General features: G+C 43.1%; 1 protein-coding gene across 1 annotated transcript; it reads left to right on the top strand.

Annotated features, from left to right (window-relative positions):
* The first annotated feature begins 3,462 nt into the window (after nt 1-3,462).
* LOC120405307 (cyclic GMP-AMP synthase-like) lies at nt 3,463-13,213 on the top strand. Its single transcript, XM_039538835.1, has 7 exons — nt 3,463-3,833; nt 4,781-5,041; nt 7,294-7,574; nt 9,085-9,313; nt 10,538-10,792; nt 11,746-11,845; nt 12,678-13,213. Exons 1-7 carry the CDS (start codon nt 3,542-3,544, stop codon nt 13,021-13,023), a joined length of 1,764 nt encoding a protein of 587 aa, XP_039394769.1. The 5' UTR covers nt 3,463-3,541; the 3' UTR covers nt 13,024-13,213.
* The last annotated feature ends 6,177 nt before the right edge of the window (nt 13,214-19,390 follow it).

The following is a 19,390-nucleotide window of genomic DNA, read 5'->3' as shown; positions in this document are numbered from 1 at the left end:
CTAAGTTATGGGTGTGTCTCAATTTATATAAAGCACAAGAAATTCTAGGCATCAGTTCCTAAGGCCCTGTGCTGACATAGATTTCAAAGGCCCTGCACACATCTCTGGGGAGTAGCACTGGAACTGTGGGAGACAAGACTTGCACTATAATGTTTATTTTCTCTTTAATTTTTTAAAGGAAGGCCTGTAATGGCAATAGCAATTGCTTGGCACAGAAAAACTTCCTAGGGAGCAAATGGAGGGCTGGACTTAATGATTCCTCAGCTTTGCCTCAAGCCATCATCTTTCCACTTGGTCATTAATCCCCAACCAGTGCCAAAGACCTGGTATTGTAGTTGTGTTTAATTCATGGAGGTTACACAGGCTGCGTCCCAGGAAAATTTTCTAATGCAAGTCGAGGGACAGGTTTATTTTTCGTTCTTTGCAGGAAATCTCTAGCCTCTGATGTACAGATCCATGGAGGGAAGAGGCAGCATCTAGAGTCTGAACACATACATCACAGCATAGAAAGGAGAGAAAAAAAACATATCTTCCAGTTCACCTCCATGCTGTCCAGACTGAAGTGGCATGGCTGTGGCTTTCTGGGCTTCTGCCTGGGCTGCACCTGTTCTAGAGTCACTGCTCGTCAGGTCTCTGAACCTAGATAATTTCACAAGCACTGAATTCATGTTTGTTTGTGTTTTTAAGCAGAAAATTGGAAGCTATTTTCCTTTGCCTCCCAACCTATGGCAAAGATTGGGTTTTGTGGAGAGGGAGACGGCATGTTTCCATTCTTCCCTATGTCGCTGGAGGTGTCCCGGTCATTCTTGGCTGAATTAGATGTGAAGACAGTAATGGGTAAACTTCTGGTTGTGCAACAGAAAGGAAAAAAGAGAGTGAGGGGATGACACTTCGACAGGAAACTGCTGGATAAAGAGTAATACAATCCCCTCTGGGACCATGGTCAGGAGCGAAGCTTGCCCACAGTGGCGACAAGACAGTACACAGTGTGTTCCAGGGCTATTTAACAACACACCACAACACTATGTAACAGTTTAGGACTGGAAGGAGAATAGCACAGAATGTCTTAGTGTCTCAGAGCTATTTCTGTGGTAAGCATAATTGGATTCGAGGGCACAAACTGTTAATTTCTGCAGTACTTGTCTTTGTTTTCTAGTTGTGATGCTGGCAAACCAAGTGCCAGCTGATGCCAAGATCCCCATGCCTCGCAAACACATAGCTGGAATCAGCCTGATTCAGCTGTATGCTAGTATTGTTAAAACAGATATTAGAGTTATAAAAATATATTTAGTGTTTAGACTTTATGGAACATGTGTAAGTTGCTACCTGTATTAATCTTAATCTTATAACATCTGTATCCCACATTTTAAGGTAATATTTGAACATCTGCATTGTAAGCCTCTGTAAATAGTAAATCACTAGACAGGAGAGAGACATTACTTAGTGTGAAATGCTGGCCTCCAACAGATGTTATGTCCTACCCCACAAGGAAAGCCCATTGACACCAGATGAACTATTGTAGAACATCAAAAAGGACTGCTGATTGCTCTCCCCCATCCTTGAAGAGATGTGCAAGTGAATTCCTCCCATCAGCTGAGTTTGTTAACTCAAAGGAGAAGGGGGGCAAGAGATTAAAAACTCCTAACAAGGAGAACTGTATCTCTTTGCTGCTTGCACTCTTGAAGGTAAGGTTTTCTAGGCATAAGCAAGAGATCCCCTGTATTTAGCCTGGGTTAGCCCTAAAGGACATCTAGATCTTGCTTATTAGAAGCTCCTATTACTTCTTGGAATTTAAGATTAACTCATTTGTGAGTATGTATGTTTTCCTGCTTTGAGCTTGTAAATAACTCTTTTTCCTTTTTAATGAATCTTTAGATATTTTATTATAGGACTGGCGGCAAGAGTTGTCTCTGGTGTGAGATCTAAAGTGCAATTGACCTGGGGTAAGTGACTGGTCCTTTGGGACAGGGAGTAAACTGAACATTACTGTGATCCATGCTGTAAGGGACCATCTACCACAAAGATGACACTTAATACTTGGTTGGTGAAATCTAAAGATAGACCTCACAACCAGTTTGGGGTTTGTACGCTGTTCCTAACAGTCTGCCCTGAGGATGGCACCCATGCTCTTGAGCCACTGCAGAACAGTGGGACATGAGGCTGATGATCTTATACATCTTATAAAGATACAGTATAAAATATACCAAACACAACTAAAATCTTTCATTTAAAGGCTGTTACATTACTGTATATTTCAGTTATCACATACTTGTGGGGGAATATGAAAGCAATGACAAATCCCTTCAGAGAGTCCCCCATCACCAGCAAACCTCCCCATCAAACCCCCACACATAAGCATCAAGATTAATTAAAATGACTTGTATGTTCAGTTGATGATGTGATGCTGCCAGATTGGTTGCCTACTGTCACATGTCAGTGTCACATGCCTAGTGCAAATTAATCACAGCTGACTTAATGGGCAACCATCTTAAATCAGGGGGACTGGGTAATATCACAGTATGAGGAGACTTGAAGGTACTCTATACCACACAGGATTGGGCCCTTCAGACGTAGAACTGAGATAGGAGAGCATTTTTCTTTCACATATTCTATTTTGCAGTTGGGATTTGATTTGAGGTGCTCAGACTCCTTGATGATCAGCATAATATAAATGGAGATCGAGAGAGATTTTATAAATTTACGACATCATTCCACAGCCACTTCTGCAGCCATAGCATCATGGATGAGGGAGATGAACATAATAAACAACTTAGCACTTAATAGTGCTTTACACTGCCAAAGTGTTGCATACATAATTCATTAACCAATTAATCCTCAACACCCTGAGAGATATTTTCATCCCCATTTTCTACATACAGGAGACCACGCCTAGCTCAGCCAATATGATATCACAGCAGCCTCCTGCTTCTTCTTCCTATAACTCTGTGCCAAGTAAATATCTCTGGGAACTTTCGTTTCTTACTCAAGCCTCATGAAAGATCTGGGAAATAGCATTAGCTTGTGGGTGTGGCCTGGAGAGATGGAGTGAGAAGGGAGCGAGGTGGAAAGATACCATGTCTATATGCTGTAAACTGTAGACATAATATCACTTCAAGGAAGGAAAAAAGCAGATACCTGAGACTGTAAGACTCTTCAGTTCTAGACACAGCTATTCTCCAGAAGCACTGACCAGAAGGTAAGGATGAGACATACAGGGCGAGTAGTGTGAATGGGTATAAATGGCTCGTGACAAACATTTTATTCCTTGCTGCTTTCACCCTCAAGGGACCATGGAGAGGACAGGGAGACAAGAGAAAAATACCTCCTAAAGGGAGCATATAGGGTGTGTGTGTGTGTGTGTGTGTGTCTGTAGGGGGGAATTGTGGGGAAAGCAAGAGACACCATAGTGTGTCTGGAATGAGCTGAGATTTGCTTTTTAAAATGAGTAATAATCATGGAATGTATTTTTTCCAAGGAAAAAGCTGCAATCAGAATTAACGCCAGAGAAGTTATTTGAAAACTTTTGGGGACCACATTTAAAATGTCTAAACCAATTCCTTCTGCAAGAACCAAACAGGGAAAAGTTCCTCGGAGAAAAGCTGAGGAGAGTAGAGGCAGAAACTCAAAGGCTGATGAGAGGACAGAAAGCCCAGGAGTTATGGAGGCTCAGTCTGTGTCACAAGCAACAGAATTTGCAGTCACCACATCTGGAAGAAAGTTGAGGGCACCAGAGGCTCCAGGTACTCAAGACTCAGAGTGCTCACAGCAGCCCTCAAAGACCTGTCTACAGCTGAGCAAGGCTGGTTCTGCAAAACCAGTAGATGAATCTGGAGGTTAGTTCATCTCATTTCATCTGGGTGCTTGTTGTTAAAGCTCATTTAGAAATGCTGCAGCTTGTGCTCCCCCTCAAATAAACCAAACAAATGTACATCTTTTTATCCAGATTTTTTTTTTAAATTATTGGACCATTTTTGGTTCTGCATTTTTAACTATAGTGGGTCAAAAAATATTTGTATCTGTTTTTCTCCATGGAAAATTTTGATGAAAATGAAAAAAAAAATACAATAACCAAGCAAACAAAAAAATCCCATCATCGGAATTTTCTATGGAACATTTTTCCACAAACCAAACCACAACAAAGCAGCAACTGAAAATGTTTCCATTTTGGGTTTCTCAAGAAAAAATTGAAATTTCTGTTGAAAATTTCATTTGATCAAAACACTCAATTTCCATTGAAAAACAGCTTCAATGGAAAATTTTCAACCAGCCCTATTTATAGCCCTTTCTCAACTTTTTGTGCCTCCTCTCCCAACTAGTGACAGTTACACTTCTAGAGGCTTTCCATGGTTTTTTTTAAAATGTGTTTTCCATGGTTTTTATGTTGCAGTAATGGAGACGTGCCCATAGCTCACATTTGCAGGCTCTGTGCACTTGCAGCACCTGAGTTTTGCACCTGCTTCACCATGAAGTTCCAAGTGTCCATAGAGATAAATACGAAAGCCCAGCTGATCACAGATCTGCCCCACTACTTACATGCCTCACATGGCGTTAGCCAGGATTCATTCATTAATGTTTGTAGAAAAGCCAAGCTTATTAATGGTTAATTATTATTGTCATTATACTGAGGTAATAGATCTGCTTTTAGCTTGATACTGCGTAAAGGATCACAGGGAATTCTGAGATGCATCTGCAATGACTTGTAACTTTCTCTGTGTAAAGACAAAAGAATCGATACGTATTTGTTACTACCAATAAAGCTAAGACCATGGAAATTCTTTAGGAGCCACATCTGAGGTGCCTGAAACAATGCCAGCCAAAAGCCGGAGCAAGCAAAGTAACCGGGCTCCTGAATGTGAGAAGGAAAGAAAGATTCCTCCGAGAACAGCCAGAGGAGGGAGAGGCAAAGGAGCACAGGATGAGGAGGGGATAGAAAGCTCAGAAAAGGCAGCTATTCTGTCTCCATCAGCCCCAGAGCAGCAATCTGTGCACAGCCCACACCCCAAGCAGACTGGATTTACCCAAAGAAGGAGAGAATCTGCAGGTTGGTGCAGGCAATTTCTGGTTGGATGAGTAATCTAAGAGAGCATCACAGTCACACTTCATATTTTTTCACCCTTTCGGTATGTGCTGTGATTATGTTATCCCTTCCTGTTGTTATTACTATCACTGGGAGTGCCCAATCATGGGCCATGATCCTATTTGTGTTAGATGCCCTACAGGCAAGTAACGAGACAGCTCTTGTCCCAGAGAGCTCACTATATAGGTCTATGACAAGATGCAGCAGATGGGTGAGTCAAACAAAGAGGATGAAAAAGTAGGAGTAAAATAAGCCCCTTCTGTATAGCGGGCAGTGGTAAGCTGAGACTACTTATGACAAAAAATGGTCAAAAACTGGAAAGAAAACGTCACTGAAAAATTTCAAGTTATTTTCACTCCTCAGGTTTCAAAAAGGAGTGATTCTTTGTTTATTCAAATTTGTCCAGTGAAAAGTTACACTCGACATTCTCATTTACAAAGCTCCCCACTTTCCCTCCCTTATTCTCCCCCCCTTTTTAAAATTCATTTTACACTGGAAAGCGGGGGTTGAGAGGTGGAGGGGAGAGGGGAAAGCAAAAAAACAAAAAACCCGAAGACCATAAAGGCTACATTTTTTGTATAGAAGAAATCATCATTTGGGGGGGGAACTGTTATGAAAATTTCCAATTTTGAAAAAGGCTGTTTTTCAACAACCACCAACAAAGACAACTACCAGCAAACAGGAAACCTGCACCCCCCCACACACACATCCAACAACCACAACCCACAACCACCAACACATTTTTCTTCAAAATATTTCAACCAGATCTACTTCCTCCTACATAAAATATGTTTGTTTTCATTGCTATTTTACCTTTTCAGTTTGCTACATTACCTGTCAAATCTTTTCATTAACCTAGGCTGCAAGGGCCGGGGCAGTCTACCTGTTACGTGTCCATACAGCACCTAACATGATGGCTCCCTACTTTAGATACTTATATGCCCTCCCCCCATTACAGTAGTATCTGAGCATCTCACAGTCTTTAATGCATTTATTTTCACAACACCCCTGTGAGTTAGGGGAGTGCTATTATCCCCATTAGAATAATAACAGGAGGGGATCATTCCTGGAGCTTTAGCTAGTGGATTGCCAACAGATGGTGCAAGTTACTCTCCTGTCTCCCTCAGTTGGGTTTCTCCCTTGGGTTCAGGATCCTGGAGAATCAAGAAGACACAGCTTTGGTGGGTGAGATGGCTGTTACAGTAATCCTGGCCATTCTAAATGAGCATCATGTTTTCTTCCCACTGGCGGATTGTGTGCAATGGAGAAATAATAAAGAACTTTCTGTTGGCTCAGGCATCTGGCTATTTTCATTGTTGCTGCTCTTGTTCTAGGAAAGAACCAGACACAACACTAGAAGCAGCAAAGAATCCTGTGGCACCTTATAGACTAACAGACGTTTTGCAGCATGAGCTTTCGTGGGTAAATACCCACTTCTTCGGATGCAAGCAGTGGGTATTCACCCACGAAAGCTCATGCTGCAAAACGTCTGTTAGTCTATAAGGTGCCACAGGATTCTTTGCTGCTTCTACAGAACCAGACTAACACGGCTACCTCTCTGATACTAGACACAACACTGGAGATGAAAGTGGATGTTGGACTCTGGAGAATGTTTTTGTGATATCATTTATCTGGAATAAGTAACCAAGGTGCAGCACCTCCTGACAGGGAATGCCATTCAGACCAGTCTTGTTTCAGGCTGAGGTAGAGGCATCTATCATGTAAATTAATTCTGAACCGTGTCAGCAGGTTGCATATACTGAAGGGATAATGTGTGGATGATATATTTCATTACCCTAGTCCTTATTTATCTGCTTCAACATCTTTTAAAAAGACCAAGGAGCTCTAGTGGTAATTGACAAATGTCTGTACAATAGAAGGTCATGATTATCCAAGGGGCTCGGGAGACACCTGAATACATTGGATAATCAGGAGCCATTGGTTTAGCTAGGGACCAGGGGGCAGCACTACAAACTTGCTTGGAACTCTGATCTCTTCTACAGTGCAGTGAAGGCAACACTAAACCTAAGAGATCTGGGACTCAATCCTGCAAGGTGCTGGGACTTTTCCAAGGTGCTGCGTTGTCTCTACCTCCATTCAAGGCAGTGGGAGCTGAGGGTTCTCAGCACCTCAGAGAGGGTACATTTTGGAAAAGCCAGAACATATCTTGTCTCTTGGCCTTTGGTTTTTGTCCTCTCTTAAATGTTCCCTTGTAGGACACCTCGGACAACTCTATTCCAGGTCCGCCTCTGCTAACCTGTGTGAGAGCTCAGAGATGGCAGCAGCTGCTCTCGCCATGCCAAGCCAAGATGTTGTTCTCCGCATTAAAAAGAGGGCAAAAGCCCTCACTCTGAAACAAGAGGAGATAACCAAGGCTGCTGGAATATTTAATGGGTTCATTGACCCATTCATTAGCTACCTGAAGGAGTGTCCAGAGAGGCCCTACTTTAAGGAGGTGACCAAGTTGACCACAGGCAGCTACTATGAGTTTGTGAAAGTGAGTAATTCTCTGCTAACTGTCCTAATAGCATCATGAATTGGGATCACAATGCTGTCATTTTATCCAGCAGGACTAACACAAAGGAAAGACAGGTCTAGCATTCAGTCTGGGAATTCACTGCTTTACGGCCAGTTCCTGCCCTCAGCTATGCCCATTTATCCAAGGCTTTTCTATAGTGCCTAACATTGTTGTAGTTTTTATATAGCAACCTTCACCATAGCATGTTTTATATATTGTCCGTCACTGTGGTGATTTTCAGGGATTGCAAGGGTATAATTGTATTTGCCCATACTTATAGCTTTCTATCCAGTTTCCTAAGAACAAGAATCTGATACTCTTACTCACTTTGAGTAGCACTTTAATCCTCAAGAAGTCTCTTTGATCAGTGAATAGTCAATGGGACCACTGCTGGAGTAATTTATCATGGTGAGTTAGAGTAGTAGAATCTGGTCCTAAGTAGTGAATTCAGTTCACTGTCCAGATGCTTTATAGTGCTTGTGCTTTATTGAGGTCAGTTTATATTCATAGTTCATTCATTTTCATAAGCCTGAGGATCTAGCTCTCTATATACAGAGCTATACACAGGCAAAGAAGAATCACTTTATCTACTGCCAAAGAGCAGCCTCCTACAGGGCATAGGTGGCACCTGTTTAACTGCCCCCAACTGTATTACATAGAAATAGTGTGGAAGTGAAGGAAAGCTATATGCATAAGTACAGGGAGACTTTAGAGCGACAGTTGTAATTAGCACGATTGGGATTAGGCCAGGATATCATGTCAAATGTCCTAACTCTTGCAAAAAGTGACATGGGACCTTTGATGACCACATTTGTTCAGGGCTGAAATGGCAAGTCTAGCAGCATGGTGACCCATGTGCCACATTAAAGCAATGGTTTAGTGCTAACTTGGAGGAGAATCACTTATTGAATCACCAATATCAGCTCCTGCATTCTGGTGACCAAGAGGTGACTTAAAGCTTCCCTAGCTGGGCAGCTGAGGATTCTCCTAGCACGAGAGATTCTTTGGCTGGTACAGAGCCAGTGTAGTCATCTCTATGACACCCACCCCACCCTATAAGGGGGCATCTCAGAAATATGCTGGAGTAGAAGGGGTGGATGGGGGTGTGGCCAGAGTTCATGGTGCTTTGGCAGTCTCCACTGGCATAACAGCTCCTAGCGAGCTGTTGCAAACCAGCCTAGCGTTGAGCTGCTAACTTATGCAGGGGGCTGAACTGGCCACTGGCAGCCCCCAGGATTGGTACAGCAGAAAGGTGCCGCACCTCCGGTCATTATTCCTTGTGGATAAGTTGACCAGCACTATCTACAGCCATCAGAATCCTTCCCTGATACATTCTGTGGAAAAGCTCAGGATGCTAATGTGAAATAGTGGGGAGAGCCCAATCTGCCACAACAGCAAATGAGCGGCCAGGATTCTGTCCTCCCTATAATGCTGCTGCTTGCACAGTTATTCAGTTGTACCGCCTCTAATGATGAAACCTTTCCTATAGATTGATCACCCAGATGAGTTTGACGTGATGCTGGCTCTGCCAGTTCGAAGCTGTCTGTGCACAGAGGTGGATGACTGGAATGGGCTCTACTACAAAGTTACTTTACTGAGGCAGTCCCGGAGCTTCCCCAAACCTTTCCTGCTGGAGGATGGGAATACCGTGTCGCCTGTGAAAGTCCTGGAGGAATTCAGGAAACATGTCAGTCAGTTCATTGCGTCATCCTACAAAGGTAAGCAAGTGCCTTTGACTGCCAGTTTCCAGATATTCCTGGTCAACCTTTTCAGCATGTGGGCTGTGAGCAACTTTGCCCACCATTAATATTATTAAGTAGATAAAATTGTGAATGAATGTAGTGGATATGAAAGTATGGGGTGGAAAAGCACTGCCTTGAGCCATGCACTGGGCAAACTTCACCTGCAAAGCCACCTATCCCACTATCCTATGTCTAGTCAAGCAAATGTGATAGTGTTTTTGATGAGATTTTACCAGTTTGGTTGATAAGGGTAACTGTATTGACGTAATATGCTTAGACTTCTTAAAGAATTTGATTTAGTACTTCCCGACATTCTGACTAAAATTCAGCACTATACAAAATTAATATAGCACATAATAAATCAATTAAAAACTGGCTAACTGATGGATTTCAAAAAGTTATTCTAAATGGGGAATCATCATCCAAAAAGTCATTTTAGTGGGGTTCCACAGGGACCTGTCATTGGGCCAATATTATTAATAAATTATTTGGAAGAAAAAATATAAAATCATTGCTTGTAAAATTTCCAGATGACACAAACATTGCTGGAGCAGTAAACCATGTTAAGGCCAGATCAGTTATACAGAACAATCTTGATCACTTTGTAAGGTGGGATTGCTTGACCAACGTGCATTTTAATACAGCCAAATGCAAGGTCATATAGACCTTGGAACAAAGAATGTAGGTTACATGTATAGGATGGGGTTCTCTATCCTGGCAAGCTGTGACACAGAAAAAGGATTTAGGAACCCTGGTAGATAACCAGTTAAACAAGAACTCCCAGTGTGATGCTGTGGCTAAAAGGACTAATGTGATTCTTGGATGTATAAGCAGGGGAATATTGCATAGGAATAGGGAAGTAAATTCTATCATTCTATATAGTGATGTGCTCTAACAGAGTCTCAGATGAGAGCATTAAATACATTAATGAGTCGGGAGTTGAACGTATATCTCTGGAGGTGATTAGAGAACTAAAGCACTGCACTGCATGGGCCTATTCAAGTGACACTGTGAATATTACAGATCTCCATCATCCTGAGGAAAGTTGTGGCTTTCATAGTCTAGAAATCCCTTGGTGGGTTTGCATAGACGTGGTTGCTGGATATTGAATTGGAGATTCTAAAATCAATCAGTTCTGCTTGATATCCTCTGTTTTTGAGCTCCACAGTCTAATTCTGTGTTTGCCTATTGGCTCCCCAGTGCCTTCCCCAGGGTGGAAAATGAAGCTAAGCAGGAAGAAACAGAACAGCCCAGCAGCGACTGTCGTGATGCTGGATGACAAAGGTGACGAGGTTGTGTCTATTGATCTTGTTCCTGCTTTGGAAATCTCACCCCCCTGGCCTGATTCATGTGGGGTAGGGAAGGATGTTGAAAAATGGCTGGGGAAGAAAACCAAGCTGAGGAATAACCCATTTTATTTTGTTGCCAAGCAGCCACGTGGGCACGACGACAAAGGTAATTTAATACCTTTTCTAACAAACTCTATCCACCTCAGCAGACTTCTCTGTTACGGTGCTGAAATCGAGATAGAGTTTACAACTTTTCTGCTTATGGGAGGGATTAAAAAAACTACAGAACCAAAATCTGCCCTAGAGCTGGGACACCTGCCTGGTCCTGCTGTCCACCATAAGGTCTGGAGCCCACTCAGTATGTGATATTTCCAAGATCTTATTTCAAATCTAAAAAAAATGCCCTCTCTGAGTTATATCAATTTTGATAAATTAGAGAGGTTCAGAGAAGAGCTAGGAGAATGATTAAAGTATTAGAAAACATGTCTTATAGCCACAGGCTCAAGGAGTTTAATCTGTTCATCTTAACAAAGAGAAGGCTAAGGGGTGATTCAATTAGAGTCCATAAGTACCTACATGGGGAACAAATATTTAATAATGGGCTCACGTCAGTCTAGCCGAGAAAGGTGTAACTGGAAGGTGAAGCTAGACAAATTCAGACTGGAAATAAAGCATACATTTTAACAGTGAAGGTAATTAACCATTGGAACAATGTACCATGGGTTGTAGTGGATTCTCCATCACTGATCATTTTTTAAATCAAGATTGGGTGTTTTCTCTAAAAGATCTGCTCTAGGAATTGTTTTGGTAAAGTTCTATGGCCTGGGTTGTGTAGCAGATTAGACTAGCTGATCACAGTGGTCCCTTCTGGCCTTGGAATCTGTGAATTTGTAAAAGGACATACAGCCTGACCTTCTCCTCTCTTTCACCCAGTATTTCATACACTAATTTGTTTTTTAAGAAAATAGCAGCAATAACTTTAAATTATCCTTAAATACCTTTTCAATATTTAAGTAGCTTTAATTTGAGGTTCTAGATTTAGGGCAATGCCATTGATGTCTACTCACCCCTGGAGAGCCTGGCAGTGTGATGGCTATGTAATGTTGTTCTACATTGCAGAGGTCTGGAGAATTTCTTTCTCTCATATTGAAAAGGAGATTTTGAATAACCATGGCAACACTAAAACCTGCTGTGAATCTTATCATACCAAGTGCTGCAGGTATGTAAGCCTGGGGATCAAGGGCTGGGTCAGCTGGATGTGGAACACCTGCCCCCTTGCATTAGTACAGATGGAATCAAAATTCACACTAGAACAAGGCAAATAATTCGTAACAAACAATTTATTCTACAAATTTTACCTCCTTTTCTGTTCATCAATTGTTCATGGACAGAGTATTATTTTCTCTGATTTACTTGTTATTTAAAATGATTCCCTGAAAAACATTATTCTGTAGCTGGTTACTGAATTGTTTGCTTTGAGTATTGAGTATTCAAAATGCCCCCTTTTTTTTTTGGTTGGACATACAGGTGGCATAGTGTGATTTGCATTCCCAGACTGAGTCAATGTTACCCTTAGATTGAGGGTTCCACTACAAACTCTCCCAAATACAACCTAGAACTCACAAGGCCTGATCATACTCCCATTAAAATCAATGGAAAGACTCTCATTGACTTTAATGGGAGTTGACCTGGGCCCTGAGTCAGAAAGGATATTACACATACTCTTGCATCTTCTCTTCCCAGCAACCATATTTCAGTCTCGCCCTTTAGAATGCATCAGGACTAATGTACTGGATGCAAGTTCTGCTCTCACTTACACCGTTGTGAATCTGAGTAGCACTGAGGTCAGTGTAACCGAGATCAGAATTTGGCCCAGTCTGTTTGAAATGTAGCACAACAGAAATACCCACAATTAGAAACTTTTTAAATGTCCAATACTATATTCTGTAAAGCACCAGGTCCCCTGCAAGGTGCTATAATGTAGTTAATCAGGAATAATGATAAATAATCATGATTATGAATACATTTACTTCTTCCTCTGCTATATATAGGAAAATCTGTATCCGGCTGCTGAAGAGCCTTTTTAAGGACCTGAAGAAAAATTATCCCAGGCAACTAAGTCACCTGTGCTCTTACTATGCAAAGACGTCCTTTTTCCACACTCTGACGCAGTGGAAAGAGGACTCAGACTGGAAACGTTCTGACATTGTCTCCTGTTTTCTCAGAGTGCTGGATGACTTCATTCAGCACGTGGAAAACACCAACCTGCCCCATTTTTTAATTCCGAATTGCAACCTGTTCTATAGCTTCCCACTAAAGGATTTGAAATTCCTGCTAGAGCACTTACGAGAGCAGAAAGGGAATGGGTTGCAAGCATTTGCAGCTCATGAGGAATAGTTTCTTCCCAGCCATGACTTTGAGTGAACATGATCTGTTGCAATGATTGTTATGGAACCAGCTAGAATTTCTTTCTCTGTGTTTTGATGATTCAGATGCCAGATGATTTCTGGAGCTCTTCAGCAACAATTTCCAAAAGAAGCCACTGATTTTGAGTGTTTCAGTTCTCGAGTGTCCAGTTCACAGTAATTTGGGGGCCTGATTTTCATAGGTGCTGAGCACTGCCAACGCCCCATTAATTTCAGTTGCAGTTGTGGGTGTGCAGCATCTCTGAAAATGAAACCCAGAGAATCCCAAGTAAAACACCAAAACCTAACGGCCACTTTTGAAAATGCTCCTTAATCCCTCTGTGCCACATTTGCCCATTTGTGAAATTGGATAGCAATATCTACCTACCTCATAGGGTGTTGAGTGGGCTGGGTTAGACAATATGTGTACAGCAATTTGAAAGTGTAAAATGCTTATAGATAAGTGCTAAGTCTAAATTCACCGATCTGGAAGTGCAAGGATAGGAGACTATTTCAGGTAATTAATCATGAGGTAGAGAATTGTCACAACTCTCCCACCCCCGAGGAACTTGGTTGCTGATAAGACAATAAATGATTTTTAAACTGTTCTGCAATAAGAGGCTGATGTTTTGTGTGTTTTACGTTCTTGGGGTGATTTGGGCTGCTATTCACGTGCATAGAGCTGGTAGCAGTGGCAGTGTCAAGACGAATCATGCCAGTTTTCTTGTGTTTTTTTTCTCTCTGTCTCACAGTGGGAGGTTTACACCTGGACATCTCAGGGAAGGATTCCTATTGCTGCTCATCCAGTCCCCCCAACATTTATGCCCAGGCTCTCTCATACCCCCAACCTCTGCTTGGCCAGTGTGGCTTTGAGGCTGAGATACCAATGTGAAATCTTGGCAGTTTATAGGCATTCTTTTCTGAGCCTATAAATCATCTCTGACCTGGCCACATTCCAGACAGGCTTCCTAAATTCCCTCCATAATTAGAACGGAATGGGCTATGATTGGCCATGTAACCCCTTTTTGGGCTATATTCTGCGAGGCACCTCGTGAGAGCTGTGACAGTGCAGGTGCTGTTCAGAAGAAAAGGCAGAGTTGGCTTGAAGCCACTCTGGCGCAGCTGGATTCTGCCTGTCCTGAGGTCTGGTGCAGCCCCTGTGTAAGCTAGAGTGGTTCTGGGGATGTTTTAACTTAGATCAGCCTCCCTATGGCTGACCTGAGAGCTACTCCCACTCTCCTTTCACTGCTAGCTCCCAGGATAGGGAGTGGGTTGCAAGGAGGGGACAGTAAAGGGCCATGTGTGCTGGCCGAAAACAGCTGGGAAAGCCCTAACATATTCTGGGGTCTATGCCAGCTTCTGGAGCAGCAGCTGGGCAACAGAACACTGGATGTACCTGCTGAATTCTCATTGCATCTTCACTCTAACTTTAAATATGCTCTTCCTTCTGATCCAGCCTTTGCTGCTGTTGGGATCTGAATGTACACACTGTTTAATGTTTCTGAGATTCCTCATTAACTCTGTGCTTTGGCTTTACTACTCTATAAAAATTGTCTCTCTGAGGAACTTGGCTTGAAACAGCCTTTCAGTCAGGAGGAAGGCTGATACAGGGTGCAGCAGCAAATGTTGCCCTTCAAAGTCTCACCTTGGAATGCAGAGGGCATGAATGGGCTTGATGAGAGGAGACCTCGTCTGACTCAGTTCTGAAGAAAAGAAAGCAGACGATTCACTGCTCTCGGAAATGTACTTACTGGAATTGAAGGCAACCAAATTATGGAGCGACTGGGTGGGGCTAGCTTTATTTTAATCCTACAGGTAGAGGGAAGGAACTGGTGCTATTCAAACCCATCGGCTGCTGAGCACCTTCTATGAGGTGCCATCCATGCTAGCACCAAACAGGAATGGGTCCTTAAAGGACACGGTTTTGTGGCTGAGTAGAGGCATAGGCTGAGGCACAGTTTAAGCTGCTGTTCCTCTGTCTTTGAAGGATCTGTCCATCTAGCTCCTCCTCCAAAAGGACACCCTTTCTCTCAGTCATTTGAGGACTTTGGGTTTCAGATTTGCTCTGTCTGATACTCTGGAACATGCATGTAGACAGGAGCTCAGCCAACAAACTTGTCAAGCAGCATCATGGCATAGTTAGCGCTAAACATAAGGAGGATGAAGAACAACTCCCCTTTCTTTGCTAGAAGCAAAAAGACAGCTCCCCCTCCTCTCCTGACTTGGATGTGCTCTGTCCCGCCTCCTCAGATGATGTGATTAGAGCTCTTCCTCCCATTTCAATCTTCATTGACATAACTAAAAGATACATGCACTGGCTTTCTGAATTCTCCAACTTTACCGCATATAGCCTTCTCTCTTAACAGGCTCCCGGTTCATTGTCTGAATGCGACAGCAGCATCTCTTTAAAGCACCACAGCAGCCATTGCAAAGGGTTCTGAGATGTGTACGGGAACTAAAGCCACCTCCTTCAGACACCTGTTTTGGAGGTTGAAATAGCACAAACAGAAGGCTGAGTGGGTTGCTGAGCTGAAAAGGTTAATGGGACGCAGGCAAGCAGGGGAGCTCCAAAGAAACCAGTACTGACTAACAGATTTTGGGATAGGTGTCTAATTTAGGAGGACAAATTGACAAGTTCCTGATGCCCCCTTGCTGTGGAGTATCATGTGAAATATTCTGTGTTGCTGTTTAATGTGCAGCACCTTCAGCTAGTGAGCACACAGGATTGTGAGGATTCTCTTTTGCTTCCATGTTTCCAATGTGGCCTAACGGCTCTGTGGATGAGGGGAAAGCAGTGGATGTGCTATTTCTGAACTTTAGCAAAGCTTTTGATACAGTCTCCCACAGTATTCTTGCCAGCAAGTTAAAGAAGTATGGGCTGGATGAATGGATGGTAAGGTGGATAGAAAACTGGCGAGATGGTCGGGCTCAACGGGTAGTGATCAATGGTTCCATGTCTAGTTGGCAACCGGTATCAAGTGGAGTGCCCCAAGAGTTGGTGCTGGGGCCGGTTTTATTCAATATCTTCATTAACGATCTGGAGGATGGTGTGGACTGCACCCTTAGCAAGTTTGCAGATGACACTAAACTGGGAGGAGTGGTTGATACGCTGGAGGGTAGGGATAGGATACAGAGGGACCTAGACAAATTAGAGGATTGGGCCAAAAGAAATATGATGAGGTTCAACAAGGACAAGTGCAGAGTCCTGCACTTAGGACGGAAGAATCCCATGCACTGCTACAGACTAGGGACCGAATGGCTGGGCAGCAGTTCTGCAGAAAAGGACCTGAATATGGTGGACGAAAAGCTGAATATGAGTCAACAGTGTGCCCTTGTTGCCAAGAAGGCTAATGGCATTTTGGGTTGTATAAGTAGGGGCATTTCCAGCAGATCGAGGGATGTGATCATTCACCTCTACTCAGCACTGGTGAGGCCTCATTTGGAGTACTGTGTCCAGTTTTGGGCCCCACACTACAAGAAGGATGTGGATAAATTGGAGAGAGTCCAGCGGAGGGCAACAAAAATGATTAGGGGGCTGGAGCACATGACTTATGAGGAGAGGCTGAGGGAACTGGGATTGTTTAGTCTGCAGAAGAGAAGAATGAGGGGGAATTTGATAGCTGCTTTCAACTACCTGAAAGGGGGTTCCAAAGAGGATGGATCTAGACTGTTCTCAGTGGTAGAAGATGACAGAACAAGGAGTAATGGTCTCAAATTGCAGAGGGGGAGGTTTAGGTTGGACATTAGGAAAAACTTTTTCACTAGTAGGGTGGTGAAGAACTGGAATGGGTTACCTAGGGAGGTAGTGGAATCTCCTTCCTTAGAGGTTTTTAAGGTCAGGCTTGACAAAGCCCTGGCTGGGATGATTTAGTTGGGTTTGGTCCTACTTTGAGCAAGGGGTTGGACTAGATGACCTCCTGAGGTTCCTTCCAACCCTGAGATTCTATGATTCTATGATTCTATGAAAAGGGTTGGCCAGAAACCAGGACCTCTGGAATCCAGTCCCCTTTTTGGCTTCTACTTGCTATGTGACTTTGGGCAAGTCTTTTAACCTTTCTGTGCCTCCATCTATCCATAATGTGGGGATAATACAGCTTGCCTAACAGGAATGCAGTGAATCTTCATTTGTTAATCTGTGCAAAGAATTTTGAGAGTCTCAAATAACAGGCACTACAGGAATGCTCTGTATTATCATGCATCGAAAGCTTTTCATGCTGGTGAAATTGGGATATGGGCAGTTGCTTAAGGTGGAAAAAAAGGGAATTTTTGCTTATGGAAACCTCCCTCTATCAAAATTCTGTCTATTTGACATGGCAGAAAATCTTTTGCTTTTCTCAAATCCATGGGAAATGTGATTATTTTTTGCTGGTGATGAGAATTTTTCTTGTAACCAGACAGAGTTCTGTGGATTTTAGAGTGTGTGAATCCTTACACTCCTATACCTCACTGCCTGTTAGTACTTACACAACACTTTAAAGCTGCTGAGAGACAGCAGCCTGGCAAACTTCACACATCTTTCTTTTGCATAATTCGTGCACCAGGTACAGCTCAGTTGAGGATTTTATATGCCACCAGAGGGCGCTGTAACTATGTACTCTAGCCATTCACTCACCCAGGACAGGGTGAGTGATACAGCATGTTTCTTTTATCAGAATTACTTACTTCACAGCTGGCAGCAGCAGGGTGGTTTTTAAAGTAAAGCCTGTGCAGGGTGGTTCGGTGCCTTTTAACGCTGTGGGGGGTTTGGTTTGGCTGTGTTAATTTGCATTGGCAGTGGCTGAATCATCACCCTTCTCAGAGCCAGGCGAAGAGGAACTCTGTTTGTCAAACTGTAACAGGCCATTTGTCTAGTACTTTTCGCGCAGCTTAAAGAGCTTTATGTTAGACATGGAATACAGATCTAATAGGCTGGATTGCAAGCAGGGAAAATATCACTACCGGCATTCTGTCTACCCTCTCCACAGCCATTCTGCTCTCAATCAAGTGCCGGGCTGGAGAGAGGGATATGTACCAGACAGGGCAGATGTCCACAACTGGATTAGATAGGTTAAGATATACCCACTTCTCCCTCTTTTCCCACAAGGAATTTATTGGCTAATTAATCTAATAAACTATCCATTTCCGGGTAGCACACCACCATGGTGCCCAGGCCTTGCTACCCATAGGGAGAGGAGATACCTTCTCTGTGCCAGGGAGTCTTAACCATAGCACACACAGGCAGAGATATAAGAATTATCTTGAAATTATACAACCCCTTTCTTTCCAAGGATCTCAAAGAACTTTACAGACTGGGAATAGGAAACTGTAAACCCATTGCTGAAATGCAGCCACCTCTCACTGCAACGCAGCAACTGCTTAACAAGGGAAGGGAAGGTAGGGAGGGAGAATTCAATTACCCAGAGTGGAATTTTGCCAGACTAATATCTCTGTTTGTATGCATATTGCCATGGGAACTTCAAGGGCATACTAAGGTACTGTGCAATACACAGTCTTCTGTTGGGGTGGCACTGGCAGGGCCTCCCAGAGCAGTGGATCAAGGCATTAATACCCCATAGATATGAATGGGGCAGGTCACCTCTCTCAGAGCTATTGTTTCAGATTGTCTGCATACTCAGGCAGACACTATTTCATCAAAAAGAACAGGAGTACTTGTGGCACCTTAGAGAATAACAAATTTATTTGAGCATAAGCTTTCGTGGGCTACAGCCCACTTCTTCGGATGTAGCCCACGAAAGCTTATGCTCAAATAAATTTGTTATTCTCTAAGGTGCCACAAGTACTCCTGTTCTTTTTGCGGATACAGACTAACACAGCTGCTACTCTGAAACTATTTCATCAGTTTCACATGAGCGGCTGGAGTCCCTAAGCATAGCCCTACAGTGCCTATGTCTTAATCCCGCAGAATCTTAAAAGACTACAAGTGGTTGATTAAAAAGCCTCCTTTTGCCATCACGTCTAAAGGCCAGTACCTGAGGCCTGTCTCCCTAGCATACCAGAGTGACGGGCATTTCAGTAGAGCATAGATTAGATTGTTAGCACCTGGCTGAGGCACTGGTTCACTACTGGCTTATATGAAAGAGCACTTTCCCCTAAATCATCATCCCCAGGTCCTGCAGCTCCTCTGTATTTCCTTGGAGTGCTCCCATTCAAGTACCGTCCACGCCCATCTCTGTTTAATTTATGAGATCTGACAAGGTTTTTGGGCAAAAATTACAGCATGGCTGCAGACTACAGGGTATCGTTTTAGTATCTGAAGTGCCAACTTTCTGACAAAGCATATTATAGTGTTGCCTTGTATCTGTGTTTGATAGGGAAACTCCAGAACTCACCTCAGATTTAAAAGAGGAGAGTTTTGACTG

Source organism: Mauremys reevesii, linkage group 4, assembly GCF_016161935.1.
Source record: "Mauremys reevesii isolate NIE-2019 linkage group 4, ASM1616193v1, whole genome shotgun sequence".
NCBI lineage: Eukaryota > Metazoa > Chordata > Testudines > Geoemydidae > Mauremys > Mauremys reevesii.
Note: the sequence above shows the minus strand (reverse complement) of the source record. Positions and strands in the feature narration are given on the sequence as shown.

What these genes read in the sequence shown, in the direction of transcription:
- LOC120405307 (XM_039538835.1), top strand. Translation starts at nt 3,542, where the DNA reads ATGTCTAAACCAATTCCTTCTGCAAGAACCAAACAGGGAAAAGTTCCT. An exon ending in GCTACTATGAGTTTGTGAAA is followed by an intron (nt 7,575 to 9,084) that starts GTGAGTAATTCT and finishes CCTTTCCTATAG; the next exon opens with ATTGATCACCCAGATGAGTT. An exon ending in CATTGCGTCATCCTACAAAG is followed by an intron (nt 9,314 to 10,537) that starts GTAAGCAAGTGC and finishes TTGGCTCCCCAG; the next exon opens with TGCCTTCCCCAGGGTGGAAA.